The following is a 21,320-nucleotide window of genomic DNA, read 5'->3' on the forward strand; positions in this document are numbered from 1 at the left end:
GGCTATAATCAAGAAAAACTACATCTCCTCACCAGACCTCATCAATGTGGAACACCTATAATTATTGGAGATCAATTGACCAAAAGGCTGACTCAATAACCATATAACACCTTGTTCTAATATATTTGTTATATTTAATTATAACCTATTATTACTGTTTGTATTTCTATAACTGCATTATTGATGACAGTAATGAGAGGACAAAATTTACATAGAGAATATATCTGGAATCTGATTTAACTATAATAAATTTGAATTGTATATGTTAAACAAAAATACAAACATTTTTCTCTTCTAAAATACTCCAGAATGTAACAAATATAAATAAATTCACCCATTCCATAGCTCTATTAGTGCAACCAGTTTTTTTAAAATTAGTAAAAAAAAAATAAATAAATAAATAAAATGTCATGAAAGTTAAAGCAACTTAAGGTATCAACTGGGTATTATTAGACACTATTAACACACATACACACACACACCAAAAAATGTGTTAGCAACTATAGTGAGAAAGTAACTTTTCAACAGAAATATCACCATACCATATGTGTTATTATAGAGTGAAATATGTAACGTGTTAGTTCCAATAATGTGGTAGATCCCTGATGTCTCCAATTTCCTTTAGACAATTCAAATTTATAATGAGCAGAGATCCAGTTATATCCAATGACAATAAAAACTTGAGCGAAGAAAAGAAATTTCAAATGCCTCTATCATTAACTATTTATATGCAATATTAAAAAAATTAATTTAACAAAAATCTTAATTTAACTTTTAATAATATTACCTTACTACAGTAATATTCCATTAGTGAAGCAGAAATATACACATGATGTTTTGATCTCGGATCTTCACGTGCTTTCTTGAATACAGAACGTGCTGACTTAATACCTTCTGCTCGTCTGGCAAATTTCATATACTGAATATAAGCCTAAGATAATGAAATAAATAAATAGACTGCCTGGGAAATAAAAATATTAAGAATTACTGTATTTAAAGAAATAAACTCAATAAATATTAAAAAATGAGCACTGAACGCTTCTTCCCACTTAAACTATACATACAATTGTCAAAGTAGATCTGAATTCTCTTTAATACTGAAATGTTTCCTGGCTAAAATAAATGTGAACGGTATGCAAACCTACAGCACTTTAGCACTATGTATGAGCTAAAAGCTGAGAAAATACTATACTTGAATTTCTGTTGATTGTAATTTACAGGGAACAAATGTGAAGGAAGGTTATTAAAATGAACAAAGGAAAGGATTAAATGAAGAAGAGAAAAACAGATAAAGAAGATGCAGAATTCTATTATGGTAAGTAAAATGTGTAAAGAATGAGCAAACAGGGGGATGCTCTTGGTTAAGAAGCACATAAAACTAAAGCAGTGTACTCAGTTGACATGGAACACCAGTGTAACACTGAGTCAGTTTGGTATGATAAAAGCAGTGGGAAAACAAAAAGAGTAGGAGTACATTAGAGGTCAAATGACTGAGGAGTACAATGAACAATTATACACACAAATAGAGTGGGCAAGTAAATCATGTCTTCCAATGAGGAATTTTAACTTTCCAGATACTGATAGGAACTTGTGGATTGGTCACTCACACACTAGCAAAACATTTCTGAATTGATTAGATTACTGTTTTCTATATCAGCATGTTAGAGAGGCAACAAGAAAAAGCAACAGTCTTGATCTGATTATCAGCTGTGACACTTCATGCATTAAGAATCTTCTGCTAGGGGAACTACTAGTTGGAGGTGATCACAGTGTAATGTCAAGTGTTAAGGTAGGAGATTTTGTTTTTTGCAAAGGCAACTACAATAGTTTTTAAATTATTTTCAGTGGGATCAACTGATGTTAACAACTGCAAATTCTAAAAAAACATGTTCAGGGAAGTAATCATAGAAGCTATTAAATTTTTAATACCAACAAGAAAAACAAATAGGATGATTATTTATCATCAGAGGATGCAGAAGCATAGTAAGTATAAACTAGTTTTCAATCAAGTCACAAAAGGGAATAGGCATGCTAAGGCAGATTACAAGTCTTTGACTTAGAATCCAAAGCAAAGTAGTTACTAGGACCAATGTAGTTCATTCCTTTCCAAAAGGAATAGGATGAACTGAGATAACTAATAGGAAAGTGCAAGTAAAATTGTTGGGGCTAAAAGTAAATAAGCACAGGATGACTAAATCTATCCAGTATACTGAAAGAAGCAGCTAGGGAGGTTGTTGTTTGTTTTTTGGAGCATTAGCAACTAAGGCCATATTCCTCTGGGATATGCGGTGGTCATTCCCTGACCTTTCCGCATCCCCTGTATTTGGCGGTGACGGGCTTGAACCCCGGTCTAATCAAGAAGCGTGTGCTACACACTGCTGCTCCTTCCCACCTGGCTACGGAGGTGCCAGCTAGGGAGGTAAGCAAACTTTTAGCCATAATGAAAATTTTCCTGAATTCAGGGAAAGACCTCTACAGATTGTAGATTAGTATTATTAGTACACTGAGTGGACAGAAATAGTGGGGTACCTACCTAGTAATGGGTAGGCCCACCTTTCACCCAGATAAGGGCAATCACACAGCAAGGCATTGAGTCCACTAATTCATGAAAGCATTCCAAGGGTATTTCCATCCATGCTTGCTGCACCGCTGTCCATAATTCTGTCTAATTCCTGGGTGGAGGATCCAAAGTTCAAACGTACCTTTCCACAGCATCCCAAAGATGTTCCCCAGGGTACATCCAGTGAACAGAGAAGCCATTCCATGGTGGTAAAATCTGCGGAATACTCTTCAAACCATGTCACGGCTCTGTGGGGAGGCACACTGTCCTGTTGGAAGAATCCACTGCCCTGTGGGTGGGATGCAGATGGACTGCAAGGATGGACATGTAACCTGGACCATTCAGAAATGCATCTAGACATACCAGAAGTCCCAACATGTGCCAGTTGAACCAATCCCAGACCATTACCAGCCGTCCACCTACCTGAACAGTTTCTCGTCAACATGACAGGTGCATAGCATAGTAGTTTCTGCCAGAATGCACCCTCCCATCCACTCAAAATATCCGGAAACGGGACTCATCAGACCAGGAGACCCATCTCCAATCATCCAAGGTCCGGTGCTGATGTTCTTTTGCCCAGTTGAGGCATAGAGTCCTGCATCATGGTGTTAGCAATGGGACTCTGGTGGGTCGGCAGCTCCCATAACCTACTGAAACTAATGATCGCCTGATGGTCTTGGTGGAGACGTTTCTGGCACCTCCCTCATTGAAGCTGGTGGCGATTTGTGCTACTATCGCTCTCTGGTTGGCTGAAACAATGTGAAACAGATGTCGACAGCCACATTCATCCACCACCTTTCTCCACCCACAGCGCTGTCCATGATCAGATGTTATTCCGGAAATGGCGTATTCCTGATACACTCTTGATACTGTTAAATGGGGATAGTGCATTTCTGTACCACCTCTGCGATAGAGTGACCCATGCATCAGGCACCCACTATCATCCCCTCTTTCAAAGTTGGTTAACTCACAACTTTTATCCATATTGACACTGAATTACTGTCTTCATGAATGCAGTGATGCTGTGTACTTATACACCTGCCAAGTGGTGGGTTTGTCAACTAGTGAGAGGGGTGACAGCATCAGGTTGCCCAGGAACCAGGTATCCCATGAATTCTGTCCTTTCAGTGTAATGACATCAGCCAAAAAAAAAAATCACTTCCCACATGTCTACCTATAGCCTACTAGAGTACAGGCCATGGAATGAAATCAAGATGGAGGCAATAGTAAACATTATCTGAAAGGCTCATATGGACTAAGGAATATTAATAGTAACAGTATTTGCCATATAGTGCCAGAAAGCCACAGGCTTTTGCTGCACTGGCAAATAAAAAAAAAAATTAAAAAAAACAAGTAGATAAGAAAACACAAATTATATGCTTCCTCCTCACACAACTATCTAATTGACCTTTGAATTTATCCAAACTGTCAGCCTCGACTACTTGTGAGAGCAACTTGTTCCTGCAATCAATGATTTGCTGGCTAAAAGAAAACTTTCTACACTATTAAGACAATACAATTTCAATGTTTACAATTTACAACTAAAAAAGGATGCACTTTATCAAATTTGGAAAACTTTTCCAGACTTGCTAAAGAAAATAAAATGCTAATACATAAAGGTACTTATTTTTTTATATAAAGAAAAAAAAATTCATTTCAATTAGGGACTTTGTTAATTACAAAGTCCCTAACAGGTAAATGTAAACTTTCACATTTCCACTTACATTATAAACTTCAAATTAAGTAATGCACAATGAAATAATATGAAATCTGAGCTAAAGAGACAGTTTTGATATCCAAATATTTATTTGTGGTATATGCGTCAGGGGTTCCTAACCTTTTTTTATCTGTCAACCCCTTTAAAAAAACACATTTTTCCTTCATTGACCCCCCTCATCCAAAAAATACACACATTTTAATTATAAGAAAAATCTGTTAATAATAGTTAATTATTTGTTAAAAAATATGAAATAATTATAATACACAGGTAAGTAACAATCAGTTCAAGATTACCTACCAATGACTTTAGTTACAAAAAAAATGTAAAAATTACTGGTTTTTTACTGTCATTTTAGTTTTGTAAAAATCACAGCTCATTATATATCCATTTTAATCATTAGCATTAATTGTAAACGAGACAGTTGTGGCTGATGGCTTTCAATAAGCTGTACAGTATCCAGGCTAAATTACTTAATTGGATCCTTAGGTCCCCATGTTCTGATATGTTCAGCCTGTTTCTTGTGTTCTTCAGTAAATTATTATTGTGGCTAAATCCAGCTTCCACTAGATAAGAACCGGGGGAAGTTAACAAAAACAGTTCTGCCATAGTTTGTAACTTTCACCACTCAACCAACCTTTTATACATAGCAGTAACATGCCCTTAATGCCACAGTGCTCTAATTTGTACAGCAATCTTTCATGTGTAACAGTATCAAAAGCTTTCTCAAATATAAGTATATGATAATTTTGCATTCAAATTTTTCTTTGGTACTGAATCTTAGAGTTCAATCAGGTTGGTCAGACACGACTTGCCCTTAACAAAGTTACATGCTGTGACTGCAACATAACTGCATTCTGGTCTAGATGGTTCTGCATTACTTCTTTAACCACTGACTCCATTATTTTCCATTGAACAGAAGTCAAGCTAACAAGCTGATTTCTGTTCCAGGTCTGTAATTACTCACTTCTCCCTTTGATCCCAATCCCCTTGTGAATAGGACAGACATTTACACATCTCCAATCTACAGGGACCTCCTCATGAATCCAAGGATTCTCCAATAATTATGGCAAAGGGACTGCTTACCTTCACACTTCTCTTAATATAACTGTATAGATACTATCAGTTGCAGGTGCCTTGTTTACTTTTAGCTTCAACAGTTTCTCTTCCACTTTCTTCTCAGTTATTGCAAAAGCATTTAGCTCCCTGTTAAAATTCAATACACTTCTGGCATCACCATCCCTAAAAAACTCCTTGGGTGTGAATGTTGATAGTAAATACCCATTCAGTTTGTCAGCAACCTGAGCAGGATCGTCAACAGTTAATCGATTTATATCTAGAGAACTAATGTGATTCAGCCCTTTCCTTCTACTGTTTACTTAGCTAAAGAAGTGTTTACTACTTTTCTTTGTATTCCTTGCTAGAGACTTCTCATAATCCACCTTAGCTTGCCTAACCTCCTTTGTGACTTGACTGCAGAGTAGTTTATATCTACTGTAGGCACCTGTACCACCTGATAATTTATATGCATCCCTTGCATTTTTATTTGCTGCCATGCATCTCGCCAGTTCATCTGACATCCACTTAGGTCTTGAAAAATGTATCTCTTTGTTGGTATAAAAAGACTAGTAAAGTTCTACGATAACATTCCTGAATGCTTCCCATTTAGAATTTGCTGTTGGTAACTTCATCAATTGATCCCACTGAAGAATTTAAAACCTGTCTGAGACTGATGTAGTTACCTTCACGAAAACCCTTTCCTTTGCCTTTAACAGTAGTTACATGAATAAATAAATAATTAAATAAATGTTGTTCTTTTTTTTTTTTTTTTTTTTTTTCATGAAAACCCCAAACACGAGAGGTATTAGAACCTATAGTACTTAGTACCATGCTTCGGTTGGAGGTTGAGAAGACAAAAGATATTTGTTGACATTAGACTTGAACTTCTGTAGATGTAATTTTCAGGAAGGTTGTTCCAGAAAACGGCAGTTGAATGAATAAATGAAGAAGATGAAAAGTTGGTTCTGAGTTTGAAGTTGGACAGTAAATAGCTGTTGGCTGGTTGGAGGCATGTGTTCAGACTGTTTTGAAAGAGAGAGAGTGGGAATTATAGAAACCAATCCAGAAAAACAGTGCCCATGAAAGTATCCATAGAAAAGGCATGTAGCAGAAACAGTATGTCTATGGGACAGCGAGTGGAGAGATGCTGTAGGGAGGAGTTACATTAATTAACCTAACTGCCCTCTTCTGAATGGAATCTAGAAGCCTGAGAGAGGTTTTCCGGGCACCACCCAAGAGGTGGGAACAATATTCCATGGTAGGGCAGATTTGCGATTTGTACAGAGTGAACAGCTGTTTGGAAGAAAAGTACCTGGTTGTAACGAGGTTGGGAATAGCCATGAGATAAAGGCTCCATTGGAAAAGAGACAATCACCAAGTTGTGATCTGAGGTGCCTTACTTTTCTTCCAAACAGAAAACCAAGTTTTTTAGATGCAGAGGAAGCAATATTTGTAATGTGCTTGTGCCAAGAGAGATTAGAAGTCAGGGTAATCCCCAAAAGAGATATATCATTTTGCCTGGAAATCAGAGTATCACCAAAGATAAGCATAGGAGCAGAAGAATCCTTTTTGCGAGATATAAGACAAAACTGAGTTTTAGAAGGATTGAAATCAACTAAGTTGTCTTTGCCCCACTGGAGAATTACATGGAGATCAGCATTTAAGGAATTGGTGGCGGATATTCGGAAAGTTGAAGCTGATTGAGCAGGGAAAGGTTTCTCAAAATGGAAAGTGAAATGCAATGTGTTATCATTGGCAAAACTATGGATAGGATTTCCAGTCAATGGAAGAAGATCATTAAAATACAAGAGGAAAAAAGTGGGGGAAAGAACTGAACCTTGGAGAACACCAGCACTAGTGGAGAAGTTAGAAGACGGAGAGCCATCTACCATCACCCTCAGTGAGCGATCAGAGAGAAAACTGGATAACTAATTACAAACATCAGTTTGCAAACCATAAGATGGAAGCTTGTTTAGAAGACTTTTATGGCAGACACAATCGAAAGCCTTTAAGATGTCAAGAGCAACTGCTTGTGTGTCACCAAACTTTTCCACTGAATTTGTCCATAAATGAGTAACATAAGCCAGAATATCACCAGTAGATCGACACAGACAGAATCCATACTGGCAATCGTTGATCACAATTGCCAGTATGGATTTATATAATATTTCCCATTTTCCTTGGCTGAAGTGACAACAGAACCATCTGGTTTTGACAGAGTTGGGAGCAGAGACGGACAAAAGTTGCAGCCAATAGCTTTGGCAAGAAACCATAATGCTCGGCTACCATTAGGGCAAGAAGCAAGTCTACTCTTAACCTGTTCAAAATCTAGTTTGGACTGATTAATAACTGCTTTACAATTGTTGTGAGCTTTGGTGTAGGCAGAAAATGAAACTGAAGAATTGGAAACAAGCCAATTATGATATGTAACATTCTTCTCCTGAATGGCCTTAGCACATTTATTGGTTTTTTTTTTTTTTTTTTTTTTTTGATTTGGTAGTTGTTGGCGCATCCGAAGGTGCGCTCGGAGGTTGTTGGTGCATGGAGGTTATACCCAGGAACTTTACCCACTCGGCTAGCCCTACACATTTATTGGAAAACCAAGGTTTAGATAAAGGACGAGATTTTAAAGTGGAATGTGGAATAAAGGATTCCATTCCTACAAGAATAATTTCACTGACACGATCTGAGCAAACATTGACATCAGAAGTTTTGAAACAGTAATCCGACCAAGGAAAAGAAGAAAAGAAATCTCGCAGGTCATCCCATTTTGCATTCTTGTAATGCCAAACAATACGAGGTTGGGAATAGCCATGAGATAAAGGCTCCATTGGAGAAGAGACAATCACCAAGTTGTGATCTGAGGTGCCTAAAGGACCACTCAACTCGACCGTCTACTTAGAAGGGTTGTTTGTGAGAAAAAGATCAAGCGTGTTGGCTGTATGGTTAGGATTTTCTGGTATTCTTGTAGGTGAATGAACAATCTGTGCAAGGTCATTAGCAATTGCAAAAGCCTTAGCATCCCGACCAGCTGGGTCGGTGTGACTAGAAAACGGAAGCCAGTTTGAGTTGTGAACATTAAAATCACCAAGGAAAATTACCTCACTGTTAGGAAAGTTGGACTGGAGAAAGTCAAGTTGCAAAGAGAGGAAGTCAAAGAGCTCCAAGTGATTAGTGGAGTTGGGAGAACAGTAGAGACAACAGATGAATTTAACACAATGAGGTAGAGAGATTTTAAGATACAGAAGATCGAAGAGAGGAGATCCCAAATTACCAAGTCTCTGACAGGGAGTATCGGAACGGACATATGCACAAGTACCACCTTTGAGGCAAAAGAAATCATACAGCGAATAATTTGAGCAACTGAGATGAGCAGTAGTTGAATCAACCGATAACTGAGATTCTGTCAGAAAAAGTACATGGGCTTGGCAGACTGAAAGTGGAAATGGACATTGTTGAGATTAGAACTGAGACCACATATATTTGTGAAATGAACTAGGAAGTGTTTGGGAGGTTTAGATCTTTTTGCAGATAAGCTTACTCTATTAGTTTGACAATTCATGGTGTATTCAATAGTAAGAAAAAGTGGGGGGCTGTATGAAGTAATGAACTTTTTGGATATGGTGTACACATGGTAAGAATATACCCAGATCCTTGACATAACGTGGCCTCAACAATGCCCCCCGCATACACGCTACTCGGACTCCCTCCAGTCACTATCTGGGAGAGTAGAGGTAGCAAGATTATACACTAGCTGATCTGGAAGCCTCCTATAGAGTTACCAATAGGTTCGGCCCGGTGTACTAACTAGCAGCCGGCCTGCGAACACCGTTTTAGAGCTGTACCCTCGAAATGTAAGGAAGATTGGATCTTGCCATGATGTTCATCATAACCTCAAAAGTCATCAGTCGTATTGCATGATGGAAGAGATGGGGAAGGGTTGACTGGAACTTAGCTCTGGAGATAAACATGGGTTCCACCACTTGAAGCCTCCAATAAGCAAAGTGGTGGTATTGTACCGGTTGATGAGAGTCATCTACCACCTAGTATTGCCTGGTAACACTGAGGCACAGCATTCCTTCATGTGGTGTGAGCACCACACCTTGACCCCTGCTTACATAAGCAAAGTGGTGGTATTGCACCGGTTGATAAGAGTCATCTACCACCTGGTATTGCCTGGTAACACTGAGGGAGCATTCCTTCATGTGGTGTGAGCACCACACCTCGACCCCTGCTTACATTGGTTCACATCCGGGTAGTCACCCACAGTGTGCTTGTGCATGGAGGTTATACCCAGGATTACTAACAGCCCCACCATCGTGAAGGTGTAAGAAGAGGATTTGGGTGTCACTGACCGTCCGGACTTCGCTGAAATTGAGTCCACTTGACTTGAATGTCACTCGAATATCAGTTCCATAAGCATTTTAGACTCCCGGGTAGCAAGTACAGCTTGTCTGGCATATCTGAGAGAATGTCTCCGACAACCTCAAGGACCAGAGGAGTTCACAAGGTAGAGAGAATACAAGAAACAACACCATATTCAGCAGTCATGGGCTTGAACCCGGGTCACTCAAGGCATGTGTACTTATGCACCCGCACACCTGACCACTCGGCTACGGCAGCCTCTACACATTTTAAGTAAATCCCACACACTGTAATCACTAGTACCTAGTGGGTCTTTTATCTGCAAATTCTTAATGCATGATGTGTCACTGCTGATAATCATATCAAGAGTATTGCTTTCTCTTGTTTCCTCTCTAACATGCTAGTAGGAAACAAACATCCAATAAATCCACAAGTCTTGCTACCTATTCCACCTATCCTTTTTACACAATATTTCCCATTTCCCTGACAATGACTAGCTCAGGTGGGTTCAGAGATCTCTGCTGTTGAGGATGCTGTTGTGTTACCTGTTGCTCGAACACAGGCTGTAGCATTGAGCTGGGCAATCGAGTGCTTGATGGGGCTCTCATTTCAGTTCATTTGAGGCCATCAACCCTGTTCTTCAAGCGCTCATATAAAAACTGCATAAAAACTCATGAATTTTTCAAATAATATTTTGTGTTGCATTGTGGGTTGCAGAAATGTTCGAAATGCATGTTAGATGTGATATATATCTTTGTGAATGAAATCTAATAAAGACTCTACCTGATATACCTAATTGCCATAAATATCTTCCCAAAGGATAAAATGCATAATTCATGGAAATATGAGAAATCATGCAAATGGCAATCATGACAACCAAACATACATTTTATTGCATTTAGCGGGTACAAACTGAAATGACAAGTTAACATGATAGTATTATGTACTGTAGATCAGCAAAATAAGTCCTCACTATTTTGTTGTTCCTCCTTGAGCTGCAATTACAGCCTTGCAACAATCTGGCATAGAGTTAATCAACTTCTGGATATATGGTTGCCCAATTTTGGTGGTACCACACCCTTACAATGCTCTCCTGCTGCTGAATCTTACTTGTTGGCTTCTTCTGAGCAATTTTAGATGACATTAAGTACCAGCAATTTTCAATAGGGTTCAAATCTGTACTGTTGCCGGGCGAGACCAATACTGTAATGCCAGCATTTCTGAGGTATGACTGCACCTTAAGGGAGAAAAAAAGAGAAAACGTTGATGTAAGTATGTTTTAAGCCTTAGGAGACAAGAAGACAAACTCATCATTAAATCTAAATAGCATAAAACTTAATTTTGCTGTGTGGCAAGGTGCTGAGTCCTGTTGAAAAATGCAGTTTTGGACGTCTGTATGTTGATCCCTAATAATGGGTTTCAAGCACTCTTCCAAGATTGCAGTGTAGGTTTCTGCATTCACCGTTCCATTAATAAACTTAATTTGGCCTACCCCTTTGCTTGTTATGCATCCCCAGACCATTTAACTGGCAGGGAACTTTACAGTCGGTGTTATGCAGTAAGGATGGTATGCCTCTGGTTTTCATTTTCTGACATGTCGCTACCAATCCGAGCCATGCAGGTTGAATTTCAATTCGTCAAAAAAGATGACGGTGTCTCATTGCTCTTTTGTCCGTGAAACATGCATATTAGCCCAAGCAAGTCGCTTCTTCCTCATTTGTTGGGTCAACAAAGGCTTCTTCTTGGGCTGACAGACATGCAAACCACACTCCGAAAACCGTCTTTGGATAGTTTGTGCACTTGTTTCAACACCAGAGGCCATCTCAAAGTTCAGTTTTAGATCAGGAGCACTAGTATGATGATTACAAAGACATAGCCGTTTCAAATATCGATCTTATAAAGGCGATCCACTTTCTTACGGCCTGATCCAGATCTTCTCTTCACTTCACTGGTTTCACGCTTTAATTTCAGCACCCGGGATACTGTTGACTGGTGGCATCCTATTTCATCAGTGATAGCACGTGTAGAAAGCCTTTCCTGGGACAGAGCAACAGCTACACATTTTTTTCTTATTGTCAACTGAACATATGGAGCCATGCTTACACCTCCGCAAAACAGGTTATTAATAAGTGTGTATACCCTTCCAACACCATATTTATAGAAACAGCTGATGCAATACCTTGCAATTACTGTCTGATGCAATAGAAGCGGTATATGATGAAATATCTTTGCTTTGCGACAAATCAATATCAATATCTTATTCGCAATATCTTCGCAACAAAATCAATATCTTATTCGTTTCATTACAGATGTTACTTTTTTAAGGTGATGCAGTTTTTTTGTCTGCCACTGTAAGCCCATCAGCATGCTAAATTTCTACTTTATCTCCTTGTGCTCTTTACAACAAAAACACACAAAAGCACACATAAAAACACACAACTCTGTATGAAGTAATGATTACAACTTACCAGAGAAGATAGAAAAGAGGAGATTCCAAATTACTAAGTCTCTGACAGAGAATAACGTCAAGCGTAACTGGGATTCTGTCAGAAAAAGTACATGGGGTTTGGCAGACTAATTGGAAATGGACACCACTGAGATTGGAACTGGAACCATGTATATTTGTGAAATGAGCGAGGAAGTGTTTGGGAGGGTTTAGATGTTTTTGTAGATAAGTTTGTTCAATTAGTTTGAAAATTTATGATGTATTCAGTAGTAAGAAAAGGTGGAAAGGACATTCTGTATGAAATAATGAAATTTTTGGATATGGCATACACAAGAATATACTTCAGCTCCTTGACATAATGTGGCCTCAATGATGCCCCCCCCCCTGCACACACACTACTCAGACTCCCTCCAATCACTATCTGGCAGAGTACAGGCAGTGAAATTATACAGCAGCGGATCTGAAAGCCTCCTAGAAAGTTACCAATAGGTTTGGTCTGGTGGACTATCTAGCAGCCAGCCTGCAAACACTGTTTTACAGCTGTGCCCTCAAAATGTAAGGAAGATTGGATCTCGCCATAATATCTATTATAACCTAAAAAGACATGAATCATACTGCATGATAGAAGAGAGGGAGGGGGTTTGCTGGAGCTCTGCTCCGGAAACTAAACATGAGTCCCACCACTTCAAGCCTCCAATAAGCAAAGTGGTGGTATTGCACTAGTTGCTGAGAGTCATCTAACACCTACCATCTGAATATTATCATACCAATTTCTTTAACTGAAACTTGCTCTGTTAATCAAATGCATGAGATCCAATGCAAGCATAGTTAAAGAGCCCACTATATTTCACCAAACAGCCCAAATACGGTATGAGCACAGGTAAATAAAAAAGACAGGTTAAAAAAATCATCAAACGTTTTATGAGAATGTTAGAAACAAAAAAAACTATGATTCTATTAAATATGCAAAGTATGTGAAAAATGTTTTAACAATCATTTGCAGTATGATGATGAATTACTTCCACATACACAATGAAACAAATCACTGAGACAGTCTGCTTCCCAAAGCTTCAGTGCTAAACGTTTATATAGTTTATGATGGTTTCTATGCATTTTTTGGTGTATACTTTCCAGTTAAAATTAATCGATAAAAGGAAACATTGGCACTAAATCAATGCTGTTGTAAAGAAACAGAGCAAAATTAAAAACAAAACAGAGAGGTCCAGAAAAACGTACTTTATATATGACCAGTAGTAAATTAAATGTGCCAGCTATATTCTGTTGTATGATACACTCTTGATTAGATTGCTAATTCCTTATTATAACATTGCTGCAATGAGAAAGCTGGTTTTGACTTGCATCAATTTAGCTTACAGAATGGGAATGTTTATATGCTGTGAGCTGAAGGACTACTTGTACATTTATTAATAAGGAATTTTCCTTTTAATTAAGGAGAAAAAATCTTTCTCATCTATCTGGCAAAATAAAGAACTGAGTACAAACTTACCAATGTTGGATCATTTTCAGGAATGTCAATATATTTATTATATATTTGATGGACTTTTTCATGTTTCATTCTTCCCTAAAATAATAATGTAAATTATATGAATATACATATTTTTAATTAATAACAGTAAATACAAATCTCTTAATAAAAGAAGCACAACAAATACAAATTGCTTAATTAGTTTAATTAGTTTATAGAGTTTAATAACGCTATGAATTAATGTCTTAAGTCAGGAATCCTTAATATGGGGTGCAAAAAAAAAAAAAAAAAAAAAAATCTTAGATTTTCTTTCCCATTACTTTGAAGACCATTTTTGTGAAAAATAATTCTTTTTTTAATGTCAGATTATGTTATTAATGTATTGTTTCATTCCAAAAAAAAAAAAAAAAAAAAAAAAACGTAGGATAGCATCAAAATGAAAAGTCGAAATCAAATGGATGCCAAAGATTACATCCATGTTGCTAGTTCAAAGACTACTCCATATTTTCAACTTCAAGCCAAACAGCCTTCTCAGTAAAATTTACTTTTGAGCAGAACTGAATTTGGGTTAAAGGAAAATTATTTCCCTTAACCCAAATTCAATCATTATCAAATCACAAATTATCAAAATCACCTTATTATGCGAGTACAGAATTTATTTTAGCTCGTTCTACTCTGGTTGTAAATCAAATTAAAAAGATTATAACAGATTGCAAAACAATGAGAAATAACTACAAAGTGATGAAAATGAACTATCTGAATCTTCTACCAACCTCTTCAAAATCAGCATATGCAAAATATAGAAGCATGTTCTTCTTTAACATGGTTGTGGTTGCTCTCTCATAAATGGCAGCAGCCTCATCACTGAACATTTTTCCAGCATTCAAATCCTTAAAAGGGAATAACTTAGTATGAGCCTCTTGAAACAAATCTAACATTTATATTTCAAACATACAAAGAAAATAAAATATATCAAGAAAAGTACATTAATTCCTCAATTTGCGAGGGCATTACGTTCCGGGAAAACATCATGCAGTCCAAATCTGCCAATGCAAAACATAGTTTATATGATATAATGGGGGTTCCGTACCTGTACAAAAAAAAAAAAAAAAAAAAAAAGTGCAAAAAAAATTAAATTGAAAAAAATTGTCTTCATTTGGTAAGAAAAAAAGAAAAGAAAAATTTTAGAAACATGTCCATAAAATTAATCTTGCTAATACTTACCTCTAGATTTTTAATCTAAATTCATTGCTTCTTCATCACGTTTTCCTCAGTTATTTGGTTTTTTAGGAGAAATAGCAACTAAGGCCATATTGCTCCGGGGATATGGTCATTCCCTGACCTTTCCCGCATCCTCCGTGTTTGGTGGTCACGGGCTCAAACCCCAGTCTAATCATGTGCTACGCACAGCTGCTCCTGCCCACCTGGCTACGGAGGCACCCCTGTTTTCCTCTGATAAACTTGCAACAGTATCCAGCACTACTTGAAAAAATTAGTTAAAATTGTTTGCTTAGAAGCACACTGTTTTTCTCTATAAATTTCTTCATAAGGAACTAAAGCTAATTATAAGGTTCTGTGAAAATTTAAACTCCTCTCCAAATTAGGATCCATATCCAGAGCTTCTTGGGTAAGTTGATTTGCAAGTCTTAAAAACTCAGCTAGTCTCTTCACAGTCAAATTTTTGTGTGCATCTTCTTCGTTTTTATCATTTTTGCCATATTTGTTATCTTCTTCTTCACATTGCAAAAAAATATCGTCCACTGATAATTGTTCTCTATGAGATTCAAGGGCTTCTGTGATATCTGCTGACTCCAGTTCTTCAAATCCCTCTCTGCTAATCATTTTGCCAATTCTCACAATCTCGCTTACCTCCAGCATTTCCCATCGCTTCTTTAGTGAAGTTTTGTGGCCACAGTTTTTTCCACATTGCATTCATTGTTGAGTTCTTAACTTCAACCCCATGTGAATTCAATATTTTTTACAGCATCAAGAATGTTATAATTCCACCAATAAACTCGAATTGAAAGACTGCCTATTCCATCAGCAGCTTCTACCAATTGTAATAAAGTTCTTAGGTAATAAAGTTTAAAGGAAGCAATAACACCTTGGTCCATCAGCTGAATTAACGAATTTGTATTTGCTGGAAGAAAGATAACTTTCACATTTGGGTGCAGATCAGACAAACATGCAAGATGACTGGGCACATTGTCAAGAATGAGCAAGATTTTGAATGCTATGTTCTTCTTCAGACAATATCTTTCTGTTTCGATGCAAAAGCAATTTAAAAGCCATTCCTCGAAGATTTTATAGGTCATCCAGGCTTTTTTTGCTCAATTTCCAATGAACTGGTAAGGAACTTTTTGATATTCCTTTAAAAGCACAAGGATTTTCTGACATATAAATTAGACACGGTTTACACTTAAAGTCGCCCTCTGCATTGCCACATAACAAAAGTGTTAACCTATCTTTTGTAGTTATGAAACCTTGGGTGATTTTCTCTTCTTTTGAAATGAATGTTCGGCTTGGCATACGCTTCCAAAATAAGCCGGTCTCATCAGCATTAAACACTTGACTTGCAAGATAGCCTTCAGTCGCAATAACTGGCTGCAGCACTGGCTGCTTCACTTGTTAATTTAGATTGTGAAGACTTTGACATTTTTTTAAATTTTCAAAGCAACCCTTACTGGCTTGAAAGACATCTGCATTGGATGAACCAGCTTTTTCTTCTTCTTCTTGTTGTAAGTGATTGAAAATTTACAGAGCTCTGGCACAAATAATATCTGAACTAAGAGGCATTCTTTTTTAATTAAGATCTTCTAACCAGAAAGAAAGTAATTTTTCAGTTTTCTCTATTAACGGATTTCTCACTTTTGCAGTGCATTTTGCAGCCAATGATGCGGAACAGATAACTGAACTTTTAATTTTATTAGCATTTTCTCTAATTCGCTGAATGCTAAATTAATTTATGGTGTATTTCTTGGCCAATGTCATAACCTTTTCGCCATTTTCTTACTCCTTAACAATTTTAAATTTTATCTCTAAATTTAAAAATTTTTTTGTTGTAGCTTTCTTCATTTTAGGCACTAATTAAACACCTGCTTCATACAGACAAGAAATATTAAATCAGCAAAAGCAATACTCACCGATTAAAACACTTTACATTGTGCAAATCATAAAGATTCTGTCTGAACAGCTAATGTAGAATAACTGATGAAGGGGGATCCCGAATGAGGAAGATGTTTCAAAAATAACACACCACCATTTATTGCTATGTTTGGTTATAAGAATCAGTTTTGAAGGCCTTTGTGATATTTTTCTAATGCACATTTCTGGAGGTCACGACCATAAAACAATTTGCACTTTCTGGTTTATTAGGCTTTTTTGGTAATGCAATTTAATTATAAACGGGTAGTAAACTCAATCTTATTGCATTTGCAATAATACCAACAGCTGGAATTCTGTGGAATTTTAAGTTATGGTGAAATGTGTTTCTACTTCAATGAAATCTTCAACAAATAAATTTTCAAAATCTGCTTTTCATTCTTATTTTTGAAGCTTTGTATATAAAAATTATGCAGGTAGCAAAACTCGCCGTGCAATCTAAAATTTTGGTACTAAATACCTGGCTGCGCAATAGTGAAACCACACAAATCAAGGGATGACTGTAATATAAATTTCTCTTTCCCACTTATTCACTTTTCCAACTTAATGAAATAAGATTTAATACATACTACAAGAGTTTCAAAGAGTTTTGCAAGTTTGATATTGAGAATAGTTACAACATTTAATATATACATAATATAGCTACATTTCTGTAACCAATATATGCAAACCATAATATCATAGCAGCCTACCTTTTACATTCAGAAAGCAGATAATTATCTAATTTTTATCAGAAAAAAAGAGCAGGAGGAAAGAATGACTTCAGACTCTGGACTTGAAATTAAAGTTCACTAATGATATATGCATTCTACATTATCAAAGAACCACTTGATTTTTTACCTGTACAATATGCTTTCAAACATTAAGCACGCCTAGGATGTTTCTATCTGTAGATTTCTGTTTGGGTTGTCTATTAAAACCATCAACTGATTATGACTGTTTCAAAGAAAATACTGTTGGAAATGTTGCCTTCTTCAAAAAAGTTGAGTCAACATTTTGTTTACAACAATGGCCCTGATATCTAGATGGGTTTCAAAAGCATTCCCAAAGTTCCATCAGAAAGGGAAGATCTGAACTGAGTTTTTCTTTTCCACTTGGCTGAATATTCTCACACACTCAGCACTATTATGAAAAATTGTTAAAGTGGCAAGCATAACTTCATAAAATTTACAATATTTCAAGTTTCTTTCACTTATCAATACTTCAAAAGAGGGGACCACAGAGGGGACATCCTTCATCTTTCATAATAGCTTCTGGCAGATTCTGTTCTCACAGTGAACCCTACAGAATTGATACTGCAAAATATCTATTTCTTTATCTTAAATGACAACGAGATGTGCTGAAAAATTGTCCACAAAACATTCAAATAAAATGATTCATCCACTACCAATTGAAATTCATGCTACCTTAGCATTTATAAAACACTTATAAGCTCTTGTTTTAGACTAATAATGGTGGTCGACTTTTTCTTGCATGTGACACATAGCCATATGTTGTCAGAAGTGTGCCATGTAAGCCCTTCACTTGTCAGCCTTGAGAAGTGCTTACAGAATTGCTTATTTTCAAAATCATTTAAAATAATGTGTCAGTAAGTGCTGTCTGTGTTGCCGTCTCTTATCAGTGTTTCAAAATAAAATTGTAGATGCAATTTAAAATAGATGACAGTATAAAATAGCTTTTAAAACTGGAGAAGAATATCATGCCTGTCAGCCACTGTTGTTTGATTTAGGCATACAAAACCAAAAAAATCACTGCATTTCAGATCTAGAATTTGGCAAAACTAATTAAATGATATATAAATAAATATTTGTAAATGATGCAAAACCACATCAAAATAAAACAAATTAATATTCGAAAGCATTTAAGTACAAAGTTTTCATGTTTACAAGTTTTCAAAGCTCCATGGATACTCACTCTGTAAAAGATTAAAGGGAATCATTTACTCCCCCCACCCCCATTTAACATTCTTTAGCATATCTAGGGGTAATGACTTCACTAAATGGATGTGGACATGTCTGATTAAGGAACTATGTTTAGATTTTCAGACATTGGTATAACATTTAAAGATAAGCAAGCAAAATACTAATTCAAGCCAGAAAAGATTTACAAAACAAAACAGACAGACTTTCCACATTGTGTGAAAGAAGCCCACTTAGAGTTATCAACTTTCTTTGATTGTTTAATATTTGATGCACGAAAAGTTTGATTCAAATGCTATTTCCCTTGAGGAGTTCATCAGTGTCTTCATTAAAAACTTCTTTTGGATCATGAACTGAATTTTAATATCAATAAGTGCCAATCACTAGTGGCTGCTTGTTGTTCTTTAAAATGTTCTTATAACTTAAAAATTCCCCATATGGCTTTTCTCACCATTTCAAAACTCTTCTTTAAACAAAATTGTCAGAAATTGCCATTGTTCTACCGGTCTAGTTAAACATTTTACCCAAATCCAGCTAGCATGTGCACACATGCTTCAAAACATTTTTTCACTTCAATAACATGTATTAAGGGAAAATGTTTCAATCTGTCTTTCCTATTAGCACTTCTTTCGAGATAATAGTAAATTTCCACCTGATTTCATCTAATTTCACAGGAAGGCATGCAGCCCCATTTTACCACCAAGTGCTCAATCTCCTCTTTTAATACCCTTACCACTCCAGTGTTTAGGCCTATCACAACAGGGGCATTATCAAGGTTAAAGACTTTTTTTTTTTTTTTTTTTTACGGATTTCCACATCCTTTCGGGTTATTCAAAAGCAAATGTCCAATTTTATACTCTATAGAGTCACATGTGGTACTGGTAGTAACAGCAAGCTGCCTTTGATCTGACGTTTTGTTAGGAAGTTCACAACAATGGAAAACAGCAAATTTTTCAAGGCGCCTGGATGATTAATATAGCTCAGAGAAAGATTATGTTCCTTCTATGGGAAATGATACAAATAAGCATTTGGCACATATGACACTGTAAAGTAGAGTTTTGTGGGGAGCAAATCACCGGCATCTCATTAACAGATGTCAGAAGACCATCTGATACTGTCAGTACTGATGGCACAAGATGGTCTTCGATTACCATAAGATGGTTTTCGAAAAATCAATATAAAATGGTTTCAGAGAGGTACGTATATTCATTGCTAGTATTGAAAAGATCATTCGTGAGCATCTACACGTGTTTAGACATGCGAGGGCACCATTTATGGACACTTCTAAGAGGGCTGCAAAATCGGTCACAGAAACCAGACTGTACGCAATCATCAACATCATGATGAGTCATTCACTAGGCAATATAATTCTTCAATATTTCCTTTATTAAAGATGCTTTTTATGCAAATTAAATAGACAAAATAAAATTAACCTTCTTGCAAAATAGCACAAGAAGTTTGGTAATACTTTATAAATAAACCAGGTCACCCAATAAATCCTATTATTTCATACAACTTTCTTCCTTCTCACCATTAGTCAAATTTTCCACCTTAATGGTCTATAATTTGCATTATAAAATACATGGCAAATCCTACGGATCAGTCTTATTACATGTTTTAACATAATAGTAACTTAAATTTACTCTACAGTAGTGGATATTTTTGAATTTCAGATACCAAATATCATACTTACTCCTTTCTCTGTTAGCAGCTTGCTTGATTGCTCCAAAAAGAGAGCTGCTTCATACCAAATATCAGGATGATGACCCAGGCATAAAAGACATTGCTCATAAGCAAACATAACTGAAAATAAACAAAAAACATGTAAGATATATGTGAATTGTGTTCACTGTTTTTAAATTTTTGCATTTTAAAAAAAGTATACTTTTCAGGAATATGGACAGGTTTATTCAACAGCCCAGGGAGCTAATCCCTGAGTATTAAAAATACAGCTATATTCATGCTAAAACAAACAGCTGCTATATCTGCTATAATTATTCCCCCCACAAACAATCTGCATTATCAGATTGTTTGTGCGAGGAATTATTAAAAAGATCCCTTCAGTCACAAGAACCTGTCATAACAAGTTCTTGTGACTATTGTTATATTATCAACATACATTTTTTATTATTAAAAGTAACTATTTCAGTAGCCCAGTGGTTTGGTTGCTTATCTATAAAGTATGCAGACTGAGTTTGAACCAGCAATAAAAATTATGTTTTTTATGAAAAAAATCATGTGGCACCATTCAGTGGCAGAAAAATTTTAAAATAAATAAGTGGCACTCCAGTGGCAAAAAGTTTTAAAATAAACAAGCAGTGTGCCCTATAGCAGTGAGAAATGTATGGTGACCAATGCTGGGTGCAGTATATATAGTGCAATATTAAAGTGTGTCACTGGCAATGACATCACATGCCTGTCTGAAGGCAGCAGTATAAAGAGAACATGTGTTTAGACATGTACAGTTAGTATAACCATTCCATCTACTTTCACTTTTCACTGCTTTGAGTGGTTTGTTGGTCGCAGCTGGTTGCTTACTGTAGAGTCAGGGTTACAGCTGCTCAACTCAGACCCTTCAGGCTAAGGGGGAAATGGTTATCAAAATG

At 36.4% G+C, this 21,320-nt stretch overlaps 1 protein-coding gene across 1 annotated transcript in view; it reads right to left on the reverse strand.

The window, feature by feature from the left end:
• Nucleotides 1–21,320, reverse strand: part of su(f) (cleavage stimulation factor subunit su(f)) — a 189,490-nt gene that overhangs the window by 101,076 nt on the left and 67,094 nt on the right. The window contains exons 10-13 of the mRNA XM_090370516.1: nucleotides 20,408–20,517; nucleotides 14,407–14,523; nucleotides 13,655–13,729; nucleotides 788–931 (exon numbers count right to left, since the gene is read on the reverse strand). Coding sequence (XP_090226642.1) covers nucleotides 788–931; nucleotides 13,655–13,729; nucleotides 14,407–14,523; nucleotides 20,408–20,517 — 446 coding nt within the window. The remainder of the gene's footprint in view (nucleotides 1–787; nucleotides 932–13,654; nucleotides 13,730–14,406; nucleotides 14,524–20,407; nucleotides 20,518–21,320) is intronic.

This window comes from Mastigoproctus giganteus, chromosome 3 (assembly GCF_048544385.1).
Source record: "Mastigoproctus giganteus isolate SK-2022 chromosome 3, ASM4854438v1, whole genome shotgun sequence".
NCBI classification, from domain to species: Eukaryota; Metazoa; Arthropoda; class Arachnida; order Uropygi; family Thelyphonidae; genus Mastigoproctus; species Mastigoproctus giganteus.